The sequence below is a fragment of the Gorilla gorilla genome, chromosome 10 (genome assembly GCF_029281585.2).
Source record: "Gorilla gorilla gorilla isolate KB3781 chromosome 10, NHGRI_mGorGor1-v2.1_pri, whole genome shotgun sequence".
Classification (NCBI taxonomy): Eukaryota; Metazoa; Chordata; class Mammalia; order Primates; family Hominidae; genus Gorilla; species Gorilla gorilla.
Window position 1 is genome coordinate 119,167,962 of NC_073234.2, and position 19,612 is coordinate 119,187,573.

The window sequence follows — 19,612 nt, forward strand, 5'->3', positions numbered from 1 at the left end:
ATTCTGAAAACTGATACCAAAGTCAAGCCTGGAGGTATATGACAAAGGGGGCAGAAGCGGACAGATGTCATCAGGCTGCATCTATGAGGGTGTCACAAAAATATTCATGTTGCAAAGGCCAGCACAGAGGCCACAGGGCATGGAGAGAGAAGCACGAACACGCAGGGGCCCATTTACTCACCCAACACCACTAGTGCTGTGGTGACCCATACCCTGACCTGAAGCCCTAGTTCCACAGAAGGTGGTAAGTTGAGCCCTCTCTCCTCTGCTTTTGCAGTTGTGGATTTCTGCAAACAGGACAACGGGGGCTGTGCAAAGGTGGCCAGATGCTCCCAGAAGGGCACGAAGGTCTCCTGCAGCTGCCAGAAGGGATACAAAGGGGACGGGCACAGCTGCACAGAGATAGACCCCTGTGCAGACGGCCTTAATGGAGGGTGTCACGAGCATGCCACCTGTAAGATGACAGGCCCGGTAAGTCGCTCTTTCCCAGGGAAATTTGGGAGCAGCCCCTTGGGCTTCGCTCCTCCTTGCCTTTCCACCTCCCATACTCTGCTTATCTCCTGGACTCTTCCTAAACATTTTTTCTAGCACAGTCTGTTTCTTGTTAAAAGTCATTGGGCTAAATGCAAGGTAGTCCCCTAGGCAGAAAAAGGACGTCCATGGAAAACTGGTTAAATTCTTAAGTGTATTGCTTAGTTAACAGTAACGTACCAACATTAATTTCTTAGCTCTGACTAATGTGCTATAGTTATGTTGGACATCAGGGGAAAGTGGGTGGAGAGTATAGGAGAGTTCTCTCTTTGGCCACCCTTCTATCTATCTAAAATTATCCTAAATAAAAGGCTTATTAAAACAAAAAGCTGGCCGGGCACGGTGGCTCACGCCTGTAATCCCAGCACTTTGGGAGGCCGAGGCAGATGGATCACAAGGTCAGGAGATCAAGACCATCCTGGCTAACACGGTGAAACCTCATGTCTACTAAAAAAATGCAAAAAAAAAAAAAAAAGTAGCCAGGCATGGTGGCGGGCACCTGTAGTCCCAGCTACTCGGGAGGCTGAGGCAGGAGAATGGCATGAACACAGGAGGCGGAGCTTGCAGTGAGCCGAGATCATGCCACTGCACTCCAGCCTGGGTGACAGAGCAAGACTCTGTCTCAAAAAAAAAAAAAAAAAAGCTGGTAAGATGTGGCAGGAAAAGTGCAGAAAAGATGATGCAAGATAATGTCCGTTCCTGGTTATAAATGTGGTTCTAGAGTCAGATTGCTTTTGCGTCTTACCTCCTGGACTGACAAGCTGTGTGACCTGGAGGTGGCTAATTACTCTCTGAGCCCCAGTTTTCTCATTTGTAAAGTGGGCCTCATAATAATGCAGACATCATAGAGTTGTTGTGGGGATTAAAGGAGATCATTCATTGATTCAACCAGTGGTCACTGTGCACCTACTATGTGCTCTTGCAGGTCCCAGGGTTACAACAAAAAGACAGAGTCCCTGCTTTCCTGGTGCTTGTGCACAAGTAGAGAGAGGGGACAATGCACTGTACAGAAACAAATGCACGGAATTTTTTCAGAGAGCACAAGGAGCCCTGTGAAGAACATAAATCAGGCCAATGTGATAGAAGGGAATGGGAAAGCTACTTATGTAGGGTGGTCAGGGAGGCTGTCTCTGAGGAAGTCACATTTGAACTGAGATGTAAAGGATGAGGTTTCATCATAAGCCTGCATAAAAGCAGGACGTAGCAGTTATTCCCACTGGACAGGAAAGGCACGTTCTCTTGGTCCATCTGAACACCTCCTAGGCTGGACATTGGTCCCATGGGCACTTGGGCATCCTGGGGTCCTAGAGAAGGAAATTTTTCATCTCTTCCCACTCTCCCTCCACAGGGCAAGCACAAGTGTGAGTGTAAAAGTCACTATGTCGGAGATGGGCTGAACTGTGAGCTGGAGCAGCTGCCCATTGACCGCTGCTTACAGGACAACGGGCAGTGCCATGCAGACGCCAAATGTGTCGACCTCCACTTCCAGGGTTAGTGTGACCAGGGCCTATGGCCCAAAGCACCCTCCTCTTCAGGCCTGGGGAAGGGACCCTCAAGGGAAAGAAGAAAAACAAAACAGGCCAAGCCTGGTGGCTCAAGCCTGTAATCCCAATACTTTGGGAGGCCGAGGCAGATGGATCACTTGAGGTCAGGAGTTCGAGACCAGCCCGGCCAACATGGCAAAACCCCATCTCTACTAAAAATACAAAAAATTAGCCGGTTGTGGCAGTGCGCGCCTGTAATCCCAGCTACTTGGGAGGCTGAGGAAAGTGAAAAGCCACATAGAAGTGCAGAGGCATGGGCAATAGGACATCTTGAAACCCAACGGAGGAAGCCAGAAAGGACCCACAAACATAGTCCCTAGCCAAGGCAGAGGGACTTCAGTGGTTCAGAAAGTGACTCAGGGCACTGCACTTTATGGCTAATCAGTATGTACTGGATCTCTCCAGGGTTGGGTTTGTTTGACAGATGTGGTCTCTGGTAGAGACTTCCTGGAGGCTTGAATTGGGCTAGAGGAGCTAGCAAGGCATTTCTGCTGGCCAGGACAGCATGGCCAGGAGAGAATGATCAAGGGTCAGCTGAGAAGGATGAAGCCATGAGGGAGACACATGAAGGCTGTGACCCCCTAGTAGCAGGGTCTGTACTGAGAAGACGAGTGAGATGAGGTTGAAAGAACTAACAATGGACACAGAATAGAGAAACGGAAAGGCTCAGCCATGACATAAAGTTTCCATCCTGAGACCAAATGCAGTGGTGGTGCTGGGTTAAAGCAGCTGGGGAGGGAAGGTGACGAGAGGTTTGAAAGCTTGGTTGGGGATATTCTATGGTCTAGGTACAGGGGCACTTCCAAGCAGAAAGATTTTATGGGCAGTTGCTACTTAGCATGGGGACAAAAATGCACAGCTGGGACCAGCTGATTTGGAAGTTATTTGCCCCTGGGACTGTGAAGTCAAGAAGAGCTTGGCTTTTTCTTTAGGACACAGTTCATTCAGCCTGTCCCACCTGTTCCCAAAGCCCACTTCCAAGTGGAGATCTACCCAGCTCATAGAGTGTGGTCCAGCTTCTCCCACGGGCTTTTCTCTTCTGTTTTCTTATGAATGCCAAGAAAATGTTGGCAGTGATACTAAGTGACTGCGCATCACGTTGGACCTCCCTTCTGTTGGAGCTGTGTGGTTACCATTAGCTTGGGAGAATGCCCCAGCTTTCCCTATAGGCACAGTTACAGAACCATCCCACATTCAGGAGGAAGTGCCTGCCCTCACACGGTTCATAGGAGGGCAAACTGCCTTCATGATTTGCAGCCGATATGGTAATGTGTGCAGCAGACAGCCTTAAAATAACTCATACTGAGACCTGATGGTTCCGTTTCCAGGACCCCATCCTACAGAAATAATCTGAGAATTGAAAAAAGATAAGCATACCCATCCCACCATTATTTAACATCACAGAAAATTAGAAATAACATATATAATAGTAAATGATGATAAAATATATTGATATACATCTACTCAAATTCATTTTAAGGTATTTTGTTGTCTCAATAAAGAGACAAGGAACACTTTTCCATACTTCTCCAAGCTGTTAAATTGGTGTTTGCATTTCAGATATGGCCAAGATCATTTGACTTACACACTGTGCTACTGAAATATGTTCAAACGAGAAAAACTTAGTCTTCTTTGGTGTAGAAAGTATCATTTTTGTGGCATTATACAATGAACTTGACAATATAAAAATGTGACTTGCTTCTTGAACTATTGCTGGTCTCTGCACTGAATTGTTTGGTTAGGAAAGATATCAGCTATGAACCAATGATAAAAATCTTCCAGTATCTTGGGGGGAAATGAATTTTTAAAACTTTTTTAAAAGGCACAGCAGGGGTCAGAAAACACACAGAGCCCTGGGCAGAAACTCACTTTAATGTGTTTTTTATAGCTGTAAAGGTCACAACAAATTTTTCAATTATAAATATGGGGAGGAGGAGAAAATCATGTTACCAGAGAAATTTTATAATTTTGGGATATAATTATGATTTAATGTTGTTTTAAAAAGATTTATGAAAACTACATCGGCAGTATGCTACCGCATTTAGAGTATATATAATATGAATAAATAGGAAAGAAGATTGAAAGAATGTCAAATTATATCAAATTAAAAATTTACCAAAAAATAAAGTAAAATTCTAGAAGGAAATACACCAAAATGTTAGCCATGGAGTAATGATTATTTCTGGAGAACAGAATTGTAGGTGGTTTTTGCTTATTTTTTTACTTTTCTGTATTGCCCTAATTTCTACAATGAACATATGCTAGTTTTACAGTTAGAAAAGAAATATTTTAAATGATGTACTTCAACATAACTTGAAGGGAAAGTGGCTTCTGGAGACACCCTGGAGTATAGCTGGCCTTCGTTTTAAAAGTCCTTCAGAGTCCATTGTTGGAAACACTGCCAACCTGGTGGGCTGACCTGGGCGATTCCTCCTCTTCCTCATCCAGATACCACTGTTGGGGTGTTCCATCTACGCTCCCCACTGGGCCAGTATAAGCTGACCTTTGACAAAGCCAGAGAGGCCTGTGCCAACGAAGCTGCGACCATGGCAACCTACAACCAGCTCTCCTATGCCCAGAAGGTGGGTCTTCAGTTAGCAGATTCTGTGCAGACAGAGTCTGCAGGGGCGGAAGTGCAGCCCCTTCTTAAGATGGGGGAGACTTGAGCTGTTGCCTTCAAGCAAGGGAGTGCAGGTGGCTCCTGGAACAATGCTAACAGTCACCATGTCCATTTATTGGGCATCTATTATGTGTCAGGGACTGTGCAGGGTACTTCGTGGATATTATTGTTCATCCTTACAACATCTCTGGAGGCAGAGCAGGTGTTACTTACTATTCCCATTTTACAGATAGGGAAACTGAGGCTTAGAAAGTTTAAGTACAGTGCCTGATGTCACCCAGCCAAGAGGTGGCAGATCCAATATTTAAGGGTAGACCTGACTCTTAAAAGTCTATTTCAACCATGACATTCAACTGCCAAGGCAGAAGTGGAGACTGGAAGTGCATCCCTCACAGCTGGAAACCAGAAAGACAGCAATACCCACGAGCCTAGGGTGGATCTCCCCGAACCCACAAAACAGTGGAGTTTCCCTGGAATAGCTGGGGCTCTCTGTGGCTGGAGGGACTGTGAAAAGAAAAAAGAGACTGCACAAGCTTTCAGATATGGCAGGAAGGAAACGGAGCTCTTTGATCAGGTGCTGCTCTCTTAACCTCTAAAACTAGAAGTCCTACCCATTTGGAAAAGCTAGCAGGTTGGAGTTCCAGGCTGGTGGTTTATCACTGGGAGCAGAGGAGATGAATGCCTAGTAGGTATGATTTTAAAGCCCCTTCTCCAACCTCCATCACTAGCAAATCTCTACTTTTTCAGACCTGGTATTTCTTTACCAAGGAATAAAGCCTTTGATGCCAGGACCCAGACTCAAGGAGAATCTGAATCTCTGCTCTCCTGCTTGCTGGTCATGTGGCCTTGATCAAGCCACTAAAATCTCTGACTTACCTGGAATGTTTGTGGAAGGACGAAATGTAATATGGCACACAGTAGAAACTCAACTTTTAAGATTATTAAAAGATCTGGAATAGTAGACCACCTGGGTTTGAATGCCAGTTCTGCCATTTTCCAGCTGTGTGACTTTGAGCAAGTTACTTCTCTTTGCCTCAATTTTCTCAATTGTATAAGGATTTAAAAAGTTCCCACCTCATAGGGTTGATTGAGAGTTAAAGGTGTTGACACATGAAAAACTCTTGCAAGAGAACCTGACCCCAGATAAGCTCCCAATAAGGCTTATGATGATGATGGTGGTTGTGGTGATTATGATAATGGTGGTGGTGATGATGGGGAGGATGACAATAATTACAATAACGATGACAGCAATGATGATATTATGATGAAGAATTAGAGTTCTAGGCCAGGCGTGGTGACTCACGCCTGTAATCCCAGCACTTTGGGAGCCAGAGGCGGGTGGATCACTTGAGGTCAGGAGTTTAAGACCAGCCTGATCATGGAGAAACCCAATCTCTACTAAAATACAAAAATTAGCTGCACATGGTGGTGCACACCTGTAATCCAAGCGACCCAGGAGGTTGAGACAGGAGAATTGCTTAAACTTGGGAAATGGAGGTTGCAATGAGCCAAGATCATGCCACTGCCCTTTAGCCTGGGTGACAGAGCAAGACTCCACCTCAAAAAAAAAAAAAAAAAAAAAAAAATTCTATCATCAGAGTTCTATCAACCCATTAGAAAAATTTGCACCTAGTATAACTGGATGACAGCAAATTCTTTCTCAAGAGCAGAGAGAAGAGAAATGAGTATGAAAGACCTGGGCACCTACAAGAAAGAGAGGACACTTTTGTTCACCCAGTGGCTCAATTAATCAATCAACATCTAATGACCACCTACTGTGTGCCAGGCACAGAGGTGCAATAGGCAAAGTGAGACTTTATGGGTTTTATGGCCTAATAGGGGAATCAGACATTAACCAAATGATGCCACAACACATGAACTTGCAGCTGACCCATGGCCCTGTCTGTATCCCTGCAGGCCAAGTACCACCTGTGCTCAGCAGGCTGGCTGGAGACCGGGCGGGTTGCCTACCCCACAGCCTTCGCCTCCCAGAACTGTGGCTCTGGTGTGGTTGGGATAGTGGACTATGGACCTAGACCCAACAAGAGTGAAATGTGGGATGTCTTCTGCTATCGGATGAAAGGTAACTGCCCCAGCTACACTTCAGGTTCTGGGCCATGCAGCTGCTGAGCAATCCTCAGCCTGGCCAGTCACTCCCCAAGCAGAAGCAGTGCAGCCCTGGCCCCTGGCTTACTTGTGTGGGACCCTGTGTGCCTCTGCCCTCCAGATGTGAACTGCACCTGCAAGGTGGGCTATGTGGGAGATGGCTTCTCATGCAGTGGGAACCTGCTGCAGGTCCTGATGTCCTTCCCCTCACTCACAAACTTCCTGACGGTATGTACCATGTCTGCTTGGTTTGCCTCAGGCAGGGAGGGGTTGCCTCGAAGCAGGTATTAGAGGGGTGAGGCCTTAAGCTGAAGGCCACAGTCACAGTTAAGAGCGTGGGTGCTGGACCACCTTGCCTGAATCTAAAGGCTAGTTTTGCCACTCACTTGTAAAACCTTAAAGAAGTTACTTTCCTCTCTGGGACTCAATTTCCTCATCTATAAAATGGAGATGGTAGTAGCATCAACCATGTAGGGTCATTGTGATCATTAAATGAGTTAATAGTTGTGAAGCATTTAGACCTGTGGTCTGTTACATGGAAAATTCTATGTTCTTGTGAGCTGGTATTATCATCTCTGTTTGTATCTGGAACAGTTTAAGAGCATGATCTACACAAATGAGACACTCTTTAATCCTCTTCATGGATGTAGTTAGCTAAGCCTGCCTGGTGATCACCCAGTGAGCCAAATTAACATGGAGTCAATTTGCGTCTTGCACTGCACTTAAAGTCACGTCAATATTCTACAAGTCATATCCAGCGAAGAGAAAGCCCCATCTGGAGAAAGGTTTGGTGCTGACTGATCAAAGAACTGACCTAACAGTAATAATGACAACAACAATAACAACAGCTAACATTTCTTGAGCATTTAAGAGGACATTTCATTCAAGCCATAGAATGTAAGTTCCGTAAGGGAAAGGATTTTCTTTGACTTGACCACCATTGTCTCCCCAAACCCTCAGATAGTAGTTGGCACATGACAGGTGCTCCATAAATACTTGTTAGAAGGACTAAATCCTCATGCAACTGTATAAGGCCACTTCTATATCCACGTTTTAGATGAAGAAACTGAGGCTTAACAAGGCCAAGGACACAGCCTAACTCATCAGAGCTGGGCTCAATCTCAGACTGCCTGGTTCCAGCCTCCCCCTCATGCTTTAGAGTACGGAACAAGGACAGCCTGGGCCACTGTTCCGAGTAGAATCTACAGTCAGTGACCTCAGGAGGAAAGGGCACTGAGCATGAGTATAGGGCTTGTAGGATCCATGTGGAAGTTAGACCAAGGACCCCAAAATGGAGTCTTTGTCCACAGACCAAAGATATCCATCTCACTGGTCTAAAAATCAGGACCACCATTAAATACACTAGAGATGAACACCCACACCAATCTTTCTGCTGTGTAGGAGCCTGGCTTACAACAGCATTTCAAAGAAAAGACGGTGTCAGAACAAAACATTTTCAGCAAATTACCTACCTTCTCTGGGCCTCAGTAGCCCAGAAGGAGGAAAAAAAAAATATATATATATATATATATAATATATATTAAAGTATGTAAATATATATTTTAAAAATTATATATTTTTATATATTTTTTTTTTGTTTATTTTCTTAAGAGAGTCTTGTTGTGTTGCCCAGGCTGGAGTACAGTGGCATGATCTCGGCTCATGGCAGCCTCAACCTCCTGGGCTCAAGGGCTCCTCCCACCCCAGCCTCCAGAGCAGCTGGGACTACAGGCACACACCACCACACTGGCTAATTTTTTAACTTTTTGTAGAGATGGACTCTTACTATGTTGCCCAGGCTGGTCTCAAACTCCTGTGCTCAAGCTGCTCTCTCACCTCAGCCTCCCAAAGTGCTGGGATTATAGGTATGAGCCACCACACCCAGCCTGATAAGTGAATATTTAGCACTTACCATGTGCTTGAGATATATCAGTGAATAAGCAAGCAAACAATAAATGGAACAAACACGTCAATAGTATTGAGTGCTAGAAGATGATAGATCCAGATCCTATGGAAAAAGTGGAGCAGGGCTGGGGGGCACCCCAGGGTCCCCCTTCTGTCTGAAGTGATGGGGGAAGGCTTTGGGGAGAAAGTGACATGTAAGCAAAGTGTAAACAGGGGAGAGGGAGTGAGCCATGCAGACTTAGGGGAAGAACATTCCAGGCAGAAGGAACAGTCCAACAAAGGATGAGCAGCAGGAGCGTGCCAGGCAAGTCTGAGGAAGAGCAGGGAGGCCCCATATGGCTGGAACAGAGTGAGCAAGAGAGGACAGCTAGGCCCGGGGTCAGAGATGCAACAGCAGCCACATGCTTTAGGCCTCGTGAGCTGTTATGAACACTTGGACTGTTCCTCCGAGTGAAGTGGGGGGCCACTGCCGGATTTTGAGAAGACTCGAGATTTGATGCACCTTTCAAAGGGCTGCTCAAGCAGCCACGTGGAGGATGGGCTGTGACGTGGCTGTGTCTTAAACCATAGGATTCACTGAGGAAAGGAAAAGTCCTCAAACTCTCCCACGGTGCAGGCAGAAGACACAGCAAAGGAGCAGCAGGCTGAGTTGGCTCACACCATGAATATTCCCAGATGGGTGATGCCCTGGGACCTTCCTCAGCCACCCAGGTCCCTGCACACCAGGGCTGGCCCCTCTGATGACTTCCTTCTTCTCCCCAGGAAGTGCTGGCCTATTCCAACAGCTCAGCTCGAGGCCGTGCATTTCTAGAACACCTGACTGACCTGTCCATCCGCGGCACCCTCTTTGTGCCACAGAACAGTGGGCTGGGGGAGAATGAGGTGAGTTGAGTCCCTGGTGCCTTTGCTTTAGACTAGCATGTTATCTATCACCACAACAATGCTGTGTCACAAATTACCTGAAAACTCAGTGGCTACACATTTATTTAGCTCACGGATCATCTGCAGATCAGTTGGCCACTCCCTTGGTCTTGGCACACTCGAGTCTGAGACCAGCTGTCAACTGCACTACCTGGGCCATCAATGGCTCTGCTCCATGGAACTCTCATCGTCCAACAGGCTAGCCCAGGCAAGTTCTCAGGGCAATGGCAGGGAGTGAAAGAGGCGAGAGTAGGCCCTGTCCCAACACTGCTTTCTCAAGCCTCTGTTTGGTCACATTTGCTAATGTGCCCCTGGCCTGATAGGTCACATGACTGAGCCCAAAGTCAGCATGGGGGGCAAAGGGCCAGGGGTGCAGGGAGTGGGGAAGAACCAGGGCCACTGATGCAATCTGTGTTCCACACCAACCTTCTTTATATCACGGCACACAGAGGATTGGTGGTATTTATTCAATTCACGCACAGGTGGCTGACCTGAGGCTCCGACAGCCCCACCAGCCACCTGAGGGCTGAGAAAAGCAATACCTCTGCCTACCTCAAGACACCGCTGGAAAGCTCTGCTCTAGACAATACAAATGACATTCAATCCCCCATCCTAGCTATAGATGGCCTCTGGCAGAGCCCAGACAACCAGAAGCCTAAGAAAACCTTGACATTTCCTGATCTCCACATGGAGGCAGGAAAGCCTAGGCCATGAGAAGCAATTTTCATCATCATCCCCATCATTAAAAAGACAAAATATTGCTTGGCCTTTGAAGAGCATTCTGTGTTTCTCCTTTTTTCTCAGACCCTGTCTGGGCGGGACATCGAGCACCACCTCACCAATGTCAGCATGTTTTTCTACAATGACCTTGTCAATGGCACCACCCTGCAAACGAGGCTGGGAAGCAAGCTGCTCATCACTGCCAGCCAGGACCCACTCCAACCGGTACAGAGTCTTCTGGGCTTCTTGGGAGAACGGGAGATAATGCATGCAAAGTTCCTGGCATACAGTAGGTGCTTAATAGATGGCAACTATTATGCAAACATAAACTCTAAACCTGCAGATAGGGGATGGTGTTAACTGCCCACTACAGCATACCACACTGACAATTGGGCAGCCCCTACCCCTTGGGAAATAGGGCAGCCTCAGAAGCTGGTAATGGGGAAGGATAATGAACCCATTTTAAAGCTGATTCTCCGCCTTCATTTTGGTCAGCTTGTCAGCCTATTCCAGGCATTAACATGAGCTCCAAAGTCAAATGACCCCAGTATGAATCCCAGTTCTGCCACTTGCTAACTGTAAGGACTTAAGTTATCCAGCTTCCCTGTGTCTCAATTTCCCCATCTGAAAAATCAGTATGACGGTGATGGTGATGATACAGGTCATTATTTTCATGATTGTGATACAAGGGAGGGAAAACTTATTCTACCCTCTTAGGGTCTGTGGCTGGGCCTGAGAATTAAATAGACATACGATAAATAGGAGAGAAGCATACACATTTTATTTAATCTTTTATGTGAATCAAGGGAACCCTCATATGGAAAATAGAGACCCAAAGAACAGTTGGGATCAAGAGCTTATTTACTTTTTAAAGAAATGATAGATTTGTGGAAAATTGATCAAATAAAGAGCTTTAGGCTAAGGGCAGTAAACTGTGGCATGACTAAGAAATAGATGGTGGATATGAGTGGAAGATAAGGAGTATTTCAATAGGTTTGTACAGATCCATTTCGTCATCTACTCCCAGTCTCCAATAAGGATGTTCTTCTCTTCTGGAACAGAAAGGGCACTTTCTCATGGGAAATTGTATTACCTGCTTTTAGGTAGATAGCAGGTCAGGGAACCCTTCCTGCAACTGCTGTTTCTCAAGTGACTTCTGCTCAAAATTAATAATGCCACAATGGTGTGTGGGGGGTGGTTTTTTGTTGTTTTTTAGACAGTCTCTCGCTCTGTCACCCAGGCTGGAGCACAGTGGCACAATCTCGGTTCACTGCAACCTCCCCCTCCCGGATTCAAGCGATCCTCCTGCCTCAGCCTCCCGCGTAGCTGGGACTACAGGTGCCTGCCACCACACTCAGCTAATTTTTGTATTTTTAATAGAGATGGGGTTTTGCCATGTTGGCCAGGCTGGTCTTGAACTCCTGGCTTCAAGTGACATGCCTGCCTCGGCCTTCCAAAGTGCTAGGATTACAGGGGTGAGCTACCATGCCCAGCCCAAAATGGCGTTATTTTGGGGTGACATGTTCTAAGCCCCTTCAGTGTGGATGATGGTGATGATACTGATGGAGATGACCGTGGGGGTAGTGGTGGAGGTGGTGATAACCATGATGTCGGATTCAAGTTCTGAGACATGCAGAGAATAGTGCCTGACAGGTAGCAAGTGCTTAATAAATATTGGCTTTAAATGTTTATCTCATTAAATGATTTCTATTTAAGAGCAGTTTAGACTAGTGTCTCTCAAAATTTAATGTGCATTTGAATCTGCTGGAGATTTGTTAAAATGAAGATGTGATTCAGCAGGGGAGGCGGCACAGGGCCTCAGCTTCTGCCCACACAAGCCAGGAAATCACACTGGGACATCACTTAAAATTACAGCTTTTCTAACAGTGTGGTGTGATGTTCAGTGCATGGACTCAGAGTCCACAGGCATGGGGTTTGCCGCTTACTCCCTGGGTGATCTGGGTCAGGCCACTTTCCTTCTGATCACTCATCTATCAGACAAGTGGGTTGGACAAATGACCCATAAGGTTCTCTGCAGCCCTCAGATCAGCTTGTTGGCACAGGACAATTAATGTGTTCTGGGCTGTCCAGAGGGTGAGGAGAAGTCCTGGGCTGCCTATCAGTGGAGACAAACCTGAAACATGGGCTCAGGGGCCTTGGGAAAACTGAACAACTTCCCTCCATGGAGGGCTGCCCACTCGGAGAGTAAAAGCCATCAACCCTCTTCTCATTTCCCTAGACGGAGACCAGGTTTGTTGATGGAAGAGCCATTCTGCAGTGGGACATCTTTGCCTCCAATGGGATCATTCATGTCATTTCCAGGCCTTTAAAAGCACCCCCTGCCCCCGTGGTGAGTATCTAGGGTCCCTGATAACGGGCCAGGAGGAGCCCCGGTGCCCACTCACCAACAGGCAAACCATTACCAGAAGCCCTGTCCTCCTCCCTCTTCCTCCAGAGACTGGAGGAGCCTCCAGCCTCCAACCTCCAAGGTAGCTGGCTTCAGGACTGCCCAACCCTGCTTCCTGCCATCCCCACTCCCAAGCATTAGCAACACAGCACCAGTCACCATTAATATCTGTTGAATGAAAGGGGGAAGATGGGCCAACAAAGGAAGCGCTGGAAGGGGAGTGAGAAATCCTAAGCTATGGTTTGGCCCCTCCACTTCGTAGCATCTCTGAGTCCCAATTTTCTCATCTGCAAAATGGGGCTCATAATGCCTCCCTCCTGGGTTTTGGGGAGGACTGTAAGTTAGAAATGGAAAACACTTAGAACAGCCCCTGACACACAGTACATGCTATATAAAAGTTGGTGATGGTGGTGGTTGGTATTCTTTTTTGCAAAAGCATGAGGGGAGAGGTGAGCTGCTGGAGAGTTCCATAGCATAGTGGTTAAGCACAGAAGCTCCAAAGCCAGACTGGGTTCAAAGCCCACTTCCACCACTGACTGGCTGTGTGATATCGGGCAAGTGCTTCACCTCTCTGTGCCCCAGTTCTCCCACAATAACTCTCCCTATCTCTTTGGGTTATTATCATACTTCAATGGGTTATTTCACAGAAGGGTATTAGACCCTGGCAGTAATAAGGGCCAGATACATGTTAACATGTCAGTATTTTTATCCCCACTGGCTCCAGAATGCCTCGGGCTACCAAGGGTTCCCCTTTTGGGGAGTCAGAAGTTTTAAGAATGGGCCCCTTTCCTTTCTTTGTGTTCAGACCTTGACCCACACTGGCTTGGGCGCAGGGATCTTCTTTGCCATCATCCTGGTGACTGGGGCTGTTGCCTTGGCTGCTTACTCCTACTTTCGGATAAACCGGAGAACAATCGGCTTCCAGCATTTTGAGGTAAGAGAGAAAAATGGGAACATGATGATGGGGTCCTCTCCAAAAACCCAGTCCCTGGACCTGGGCTGCTTCAGTCGGTGGCTGCGCCAGAGTCCTCACCCAGAAGCAGTGTGTCACACAGTAGCAGGGGCGGCCACCCACCCCACGCTTACTGCTGCTTGGATGGGGTCCCTGCCCTTAGGAGGAACAGCAGTGGTGGTTCCAAGCCCCTCCTTCTGGCTGAGACAGGGCTTGGCAAGGAGAGAACCCGCCCTGAGCCTCTGTGCCAGGGGTTTGGCCTGGAGGCACATTCACTAGGACCTAGGTGTCTTGTTTATCTTGGAGGATTCACTGCACAAGCACACCCCATGACCTAGCTTGGGCTTCAAGACTGGCTCTGAGAACTGGGGGACAGGGCTAGGGACCCTACACAGCCAGAGGCTTTATGCTGCAGCCAGTGACACTCATTTCTATTTGAACAGTTGAGTCCACATCCCAATCAGCAGCCAGCTCTTGGCTGGCTGTGTAAGAATATGGCCGGGGCAGCAGCACAGCAGTTGAGCATCTTTCCTTATGGACTTTGTCCTCCTCTCTGGCCCACCCTCTCCTCAAAACACTCCTGGTAAAGGCTGTGGTGCAGAGTCCCCAAGCAGCAGTTTGCTGCCTTCTGGCAGACAGCTTGCATATTTATAAGCTCCAGGGAAAATCTCAAAATCCCCATTTTTAGCAAAAGTGTATAGGCTGTATGACTGCATTTATATTAAGTTGAAGGATAGGCAACACCACTTCAGGGTGATGGGAGTCAGAACAGCAGTTACCCTGGGTGGCAGGCACCGGCAGGCTAAGAGCATGTGAACACATCCTGGGGTATGGAAATGCCCTATGTGCCGATTTGGTGGTGATCACAAATGGGTAGACATTGGTAAGATGTCACTGAGCTGAATCTAAAGGTTGGTAAATTTTATTATATGTGAATCATCTCTCAACAAAGTACTGTTAAAAAAGGAAAAGCTCCCAGAGGCAAAGGGTGGCTTGCTTTACCTGCCAACTTGGCTGAGACGCTCCTGCTTTGGGGATGCTCCTGGCTTTCATGCTTGTCTTTCCAAACAGTCAGAAGAGGACATTAATGTTGCAGCTCTTGGCAAGCAGCAGCCTGAGAATATCTCGAACCCCTTGTATGAGAGCACAACCTCAGCTCCCCCAGAACCTTCCTATGACCCCTTCACGGTGAGTTTGCATTCTTATCTAGGAATAGGTTCCCTTGGGGTACAGGGGAATGATGTCTTTTAGGAAATTTCAGTGGAGATCTTTGTACCAAAGAAGTTTCATTTCTAGAATGTATGTCAGGTAACAAGCCTAAAAGCCAGTTTTGCAAGCTGACAAGCCAGTGTGGTTGTTCAGAGTTCCTGGGTTCTCTTGGGTAGACAGCAGAATCCTTGAACAAACAGAGACAGGGGAGAACAAGAGGTTGTTATCCAAGCCCAATCTCATGACCAGGTGAGATGCCACAGTGAAAAAAAGTCTTGGGCTGAATTCTGCTGCAACCATTTATGAGGTAGCAGGTGCAAAACAAGATGGAAAAAGGATTTTTCCTTTAGATGTCCTTTTTTTTCTTTGAGATGGAGTCTCACTCTGTCACCCAGGCTGGAGTGCAGTGTGGCACGATCTCGGCTCATCGCAACCTCTGCCTCCCGAGTAGCTGGGATTACAGGCGCATACCACCATGCCCAGCTAATTTTGTATTTTTAATACAGACAGAGTTTCTCCATGTTGGTCAGGCTGGTCTCAAACTCCCAACCTCAGGTGATACGCCCATCTCAGCCTCCCAAAGTGCTGGGATTACAGGCGTGAGCCACTGCACCTGGCCTTAGATGTCCTTTAAACTTACTTACACTGACATTGTTGTCCAAGATTTTACTGCTTGTTGTCAGAGCTGCTGCTTTCTTGCTTTTGGAGCTACTTTTCTTTGATGAGGCCTTATAGTATATATGGGTGGGTGTTCTGCTCTGGTCTTTCAGAAGGGGACCATTTATCTCTAGAGTCACTGATGCTTTAGCTTAGCTGGGGCCTCCACTGACATCAATCCAGGGGGACCCCTTGGCAGGGTACCCCATACATAACACATGTGGAAGTACATCCTGCCTGTAGTTTAATACCAGTTCTCGACTGAAAAAAATACATAGGAATAGAACTTAATTTTTCTTTTTATAAAAGGAGAGAAATGTTTTCTTCCACCATGTTGAAGTTTGTATAGTGTAACAGATGTTATTATTTTTCCAAAGTAAACCAAGGTAAATATCTTGTGGTTCTTCATGCCTGTGGTAACAGATTTAATATAAATGCAATAGATTGAAAAATAACCAGATTGCAAATCATATTTTTTTAATCAAACCCATGTAAAGGCTTCTGGTTCACATTTCAAGGGTAAGTTCAGGCCGGGTGCAGTGGCTCATGCGTGTAATCCCAGCACTTTCGGAGGCCAAGGCAGGTGGATCACCTGAGGTCAAGAGTTCAAGACCAGCCTGGCCAACATGGTGAAATCCCATGTCTACTAAAAATACAGAAATTAGGCAGGAGCAGTGGTGCCTGCCTGTAATCCCAGCTACGCGGGACGCTGAGGCAACAGAATCGCTTGAACCCGGGAGGCAGAGATTGTGCCACTGCACTCCAGCTTGGGCAGCAGAGCAAGACTGTCTCAAAAAAAAAAAAAAAAAAAGGGAGGTGGTAAGTTCAGCTAAATTACATTTGTTAACTAAGTACTGTTATGCTGAAATCACCTTCATTTAAAAAGCAGAAACAAATGCATACATCCTCTCCAATGCACCCCATGCCTTCCCTGTTGTCTGTCCCCTTCTGAGGGCTCTATCAGCACCATGCATGAAAGATTTACCTGAGGCAGGTGATAAAGTAGCCTAAATGCAGGATTCAGCTAAACCTACTATTCAGACTACATGGCAAAAACATTCCGGAATCCTAAGCATAAGGTACCAGCTTACAAAGTGACGTGCTACATTCTCACGCCTTTGACACTATTTTTAGTGACTCCAGACACATTTACCACCACTAGTTTTACCCATAAAAAGCCATTTCTAGCATCTATTATGCTCATTGACAAAGCCTGGGTGCCAGTCAGAGCTAAAGTCAGCAGAAGGCTTGGCATGGCCACCTCTAGAGTGTGGCCTTTTTTAGGCAGGGTCCTGGTGTGTCACGCAGGCTGGAGTGCAGCGGCACCATCAGGGCTCACTGCAAGCCTCAGGTGATCCTCCCACCTCAGCCTCCCGAGTAGCTGGGCCTACAGGCATGTGCCACCTAATTTTTGTATTTTTTGTAGAGATAAGGTTTCACTGTGTTGCTCAGGCTGGTCTCAAACTCCTGAGCTCAAGTGATCCGCCTGCCTCAGCCTCCCGAAGTGCTGGGATTACAGGCGCGAGCCACCATGCCTGGTTGAGCGGGGTTTCTATTACACTCTCTCAGGCACTCAAGAGCCACCACTGGTTCAAGATGAATTTTCAAACTGAAAGGAGTTTTTATAATATTATTAGTCACCTTGTGTGAGGTGCTTATACCTTGCTAAATGTAGGCTCTAATTTAATCCTCCTACCTCCCTGTGAGGTATATTATGACCCTTTGTAGATGAAGAAACTGCAGCCGAGTTGGGATGATTTGTCTTGGGCCACCCAGCTTCAAGCAGGAGAGACTAAAACAGGTGGCCCTACCCCCAGCCCATCCTGCCTCCCAACACAAGGCAGCAGCACAAACGAACACGCCCAGCACATACGTGTTCACAGCGCTCAGGGAGAGTCATGCCTCAGACCAGTGGCCACCAGAAAGATTCAACTAGGACTCAACACACAGAATGCCCTGCCCCCTTACAAGCCTCTCTTTTCCAGGACTCTGAAGAACGGCAGCTTGAGGGCAATGACCCCTTGGGGACACTGTGAGGGCCTGGACGGGAGATGTCAGCCATCACTCACTGCCATCTGGGCCATCAACTGTGAATTCTCAGCACCAGTTGCCTTTGGGGAATGTAAAGTCCTTTAAGCACTCAGAAGCCATACCTCATCTCTCTGGCTGATCTGGGGGTTGTTTCTGTGGATGAGAGATGTGTTGCTGTGCCCACCCAGTACAGCTTCCTCCTCTGACCCTTTGGCTCTTCTTCCTTTGTACTCTTCAGCTGGCACCTGCTCCATTCTGCCCTACATGATGGGTAACTGTGTTCTTTCTTCCCTGTTAGATTGTAAGCCTCCATCTTTGTATCCCAGCCCCTAGCCCAGTGCCTGACACAGGAACTGTGCACAATAAAGGTTTATGGAACAGAAACAAAGTCAACAGAACAAACCTAGTGTTTTGGGACTGCGCCAGAGGAGGAGTTGAACTCTGAAGGCAAAATCCACTTCCTGGGGCCTTTTCAGTCAGACACCAGCCTTATAAATTCTTCTGAATTTGGTTGTGTTTGCTTCTTTAAGACGACATGATAATCATAATGAGATGCCACTTCACACCCATGAGGATGGCTAGAATCAATCAAAACAGTAACACGTATTGGAAAGTATGTGGAGAAAATGGAACCCTCATACATTGCTGGTGGGAATCCAAAATAGTACAGCCACTGTAGAAAACAGTTTGGCAAAAAAATAAGTTAAACACAGAGTTACCATATGACCCAAAAATGCCACCCCTAGGTATATATCCAAGAGACAGAAATCAAGATATGTCCGTACAAAAACCTCTATATGCATCTTCACAGTAGCATTATTCATAAAAGCCAAAAAAATGGAAACAACTCGAATGCCCATCAGCTGAAAAATAAATGAAGCTGTGGTATTCCAAACAATAAAATATTTAGCCCTAAAAAATGAAGTACTGATACATGCAATAGTTCAGATGAACCTTGAAAACATTAAGAAGCCAGTCACAAAGGACCACATATCATATGATTCCATTTATATGAAATGTCTAAAATAGGCAAATTGATGATAGAGACAGAAAGTAGGTTGATTGCCAGGGGAATGAGGAGTGACTGCTAATGGGTATGGGGTTTCTTTTTTGGATGATGAGGAATTCGATAGCAGTGACGGTCGTACCACCTTATGAATATACTAAGAAACACGAAACTGTACACTTTAAAACAGTGAATTTCATGGTATGTTGTTAGTTATATCTCAAAGAAGACATGATTACTAAATAATACATCATCTTTCCAAATATTACAGGTGAGCTGGCTTTGGGGTCTTTTAAATACAATTAACCTGCCAAAGAATGTTGAAGATGCCCCTCCCATTTGGACACACTGCAAGAGTGATTTGCACCGAGACCCCTTCCTTCAGAAGGCAAAGGGAAACCTTGGCCTGGGTATTAGCCAGGTGTTAGGCACAGTTAAAATTAGCACTTGAGGTTGGGCGTGGTGGCTCACGCCTATAATCCCAGCACTTTGGGAGGCTGAGGTGGACGGATCACGAGGTCAGGAGTTCGAGACCAGCCTGACTAACATGCTGAAACCCCGTCTCTACGAAAAATACAAAAAAATAATAATAGCTGGGCGTGGTAGCACGCACCTGTAATTCCAGCTACTCACGAGGCTGAGGCAAGAGAATAGCTTGAACCCAGGAGGCAGAGGTTGCAGTGAGCTGAGATCACACCACTGCACTCCAGCCTGGGCAACAGAGCAAGACTCCCTCTCAAAAAAAAAAAAAAAATAACACTTGGGCTACTACAGCCCATTAAAAAGTTTGAAAATGGCCAGGTGCAGTGGCTCATGCCTATAATCCCAGCACTCTGGGAGGCCCAGGCAGGTGAATCACCTGAGAGCAGGAGTTCAAGACCAGCCTGGCCGACATGGTGAAACCCTGTCTCTACTAAAACTACAAAAATTAGCTGGGCATGGTGGTGCACACCTGTAGTTCCAGCTACTCAGGAGGCTGAGGCAGGAGAATCGCTTGAACCTG

General features: G+C 46.7%; 2 protein-coding genes across 2 annotated transcripts in view; one reads left to right on the plus strand and one right to left on the minus strand.

The window, feature by feature from the left end:
* STAB2 (stabilin 2) overlaps nucleotides 1-17,991 on the plus strand; it is a 178,496-nt gene extending 160,505 nt beyond the window's left edge. The window contains exons 59-69 of the mRNA XM_055357855.2: nucleotides 278-471; nucleotides 1,880-2,021; nucleotides 4,524-4,657; nucleotides 6,613-6,778; nucleotides 6,923-7,029; nucleotides 9,469-9,588; nucleotides 10,432-10,572; nucleotides 12,587-12,697; nucleotides 13,560-13,688; nucleotides 14,778-14,894; nucleotides 17,558-17,991. Of these exons, the coding sequence (XP_055213830.1) occupies nucleotides 278-471; nucleotides 1,880-2,021; nucleotides 4,524-4,657; nucleotides 6,613-6,778; nucleotides 6,923-7,029; nucleotides 9,469-9,588; nucleotides 10,432-10,572; nucleotides 12,587-12,697; nucleotides 13,560-13,688; nucleotides 14,778-14,894; nucleotides 17,558-17,608 (1,412 nt within the window). The 3' untranslated portion in view covers nucleotides 17,609-17,991. The remainder of the gene's footprint in view (nucleotides 1-277; nucleotides 472-1,879; nucleotides 2,022-4,523; nucleotides 4,658-6,612; nucleotides 6,779-6,922; nucleotides 7,030-9,468; nucleotides 9,589-10,431; nucleotides 10,573-12,586; nucleotides 12,698-13,559; nucleotides 13,689-14,777; nucleotides 14,895-17,557) is intronic.
* The window catches only part of NT5DC3 (5'-nucleotidase domain containing 3), a 77,770-nt gene continuing 73,036 nt past the window's right edge, over nucleotides 14,879-19,612 (minus strand). The window contains exons 15-16 of the transcript XR_010129405.1: nucleotides 18,007-18,181; nucleotides 14,879-15,102 (exon numbers count right to left, since the gene is read on the minus strand). The gene's annotated coding sequence lies outside the window, so the exon portion shown is untranslated. The remainder of the gene's footprint in view (nucleotides 15,103-18,006; nucleotides 18,182-19,612) is intronic.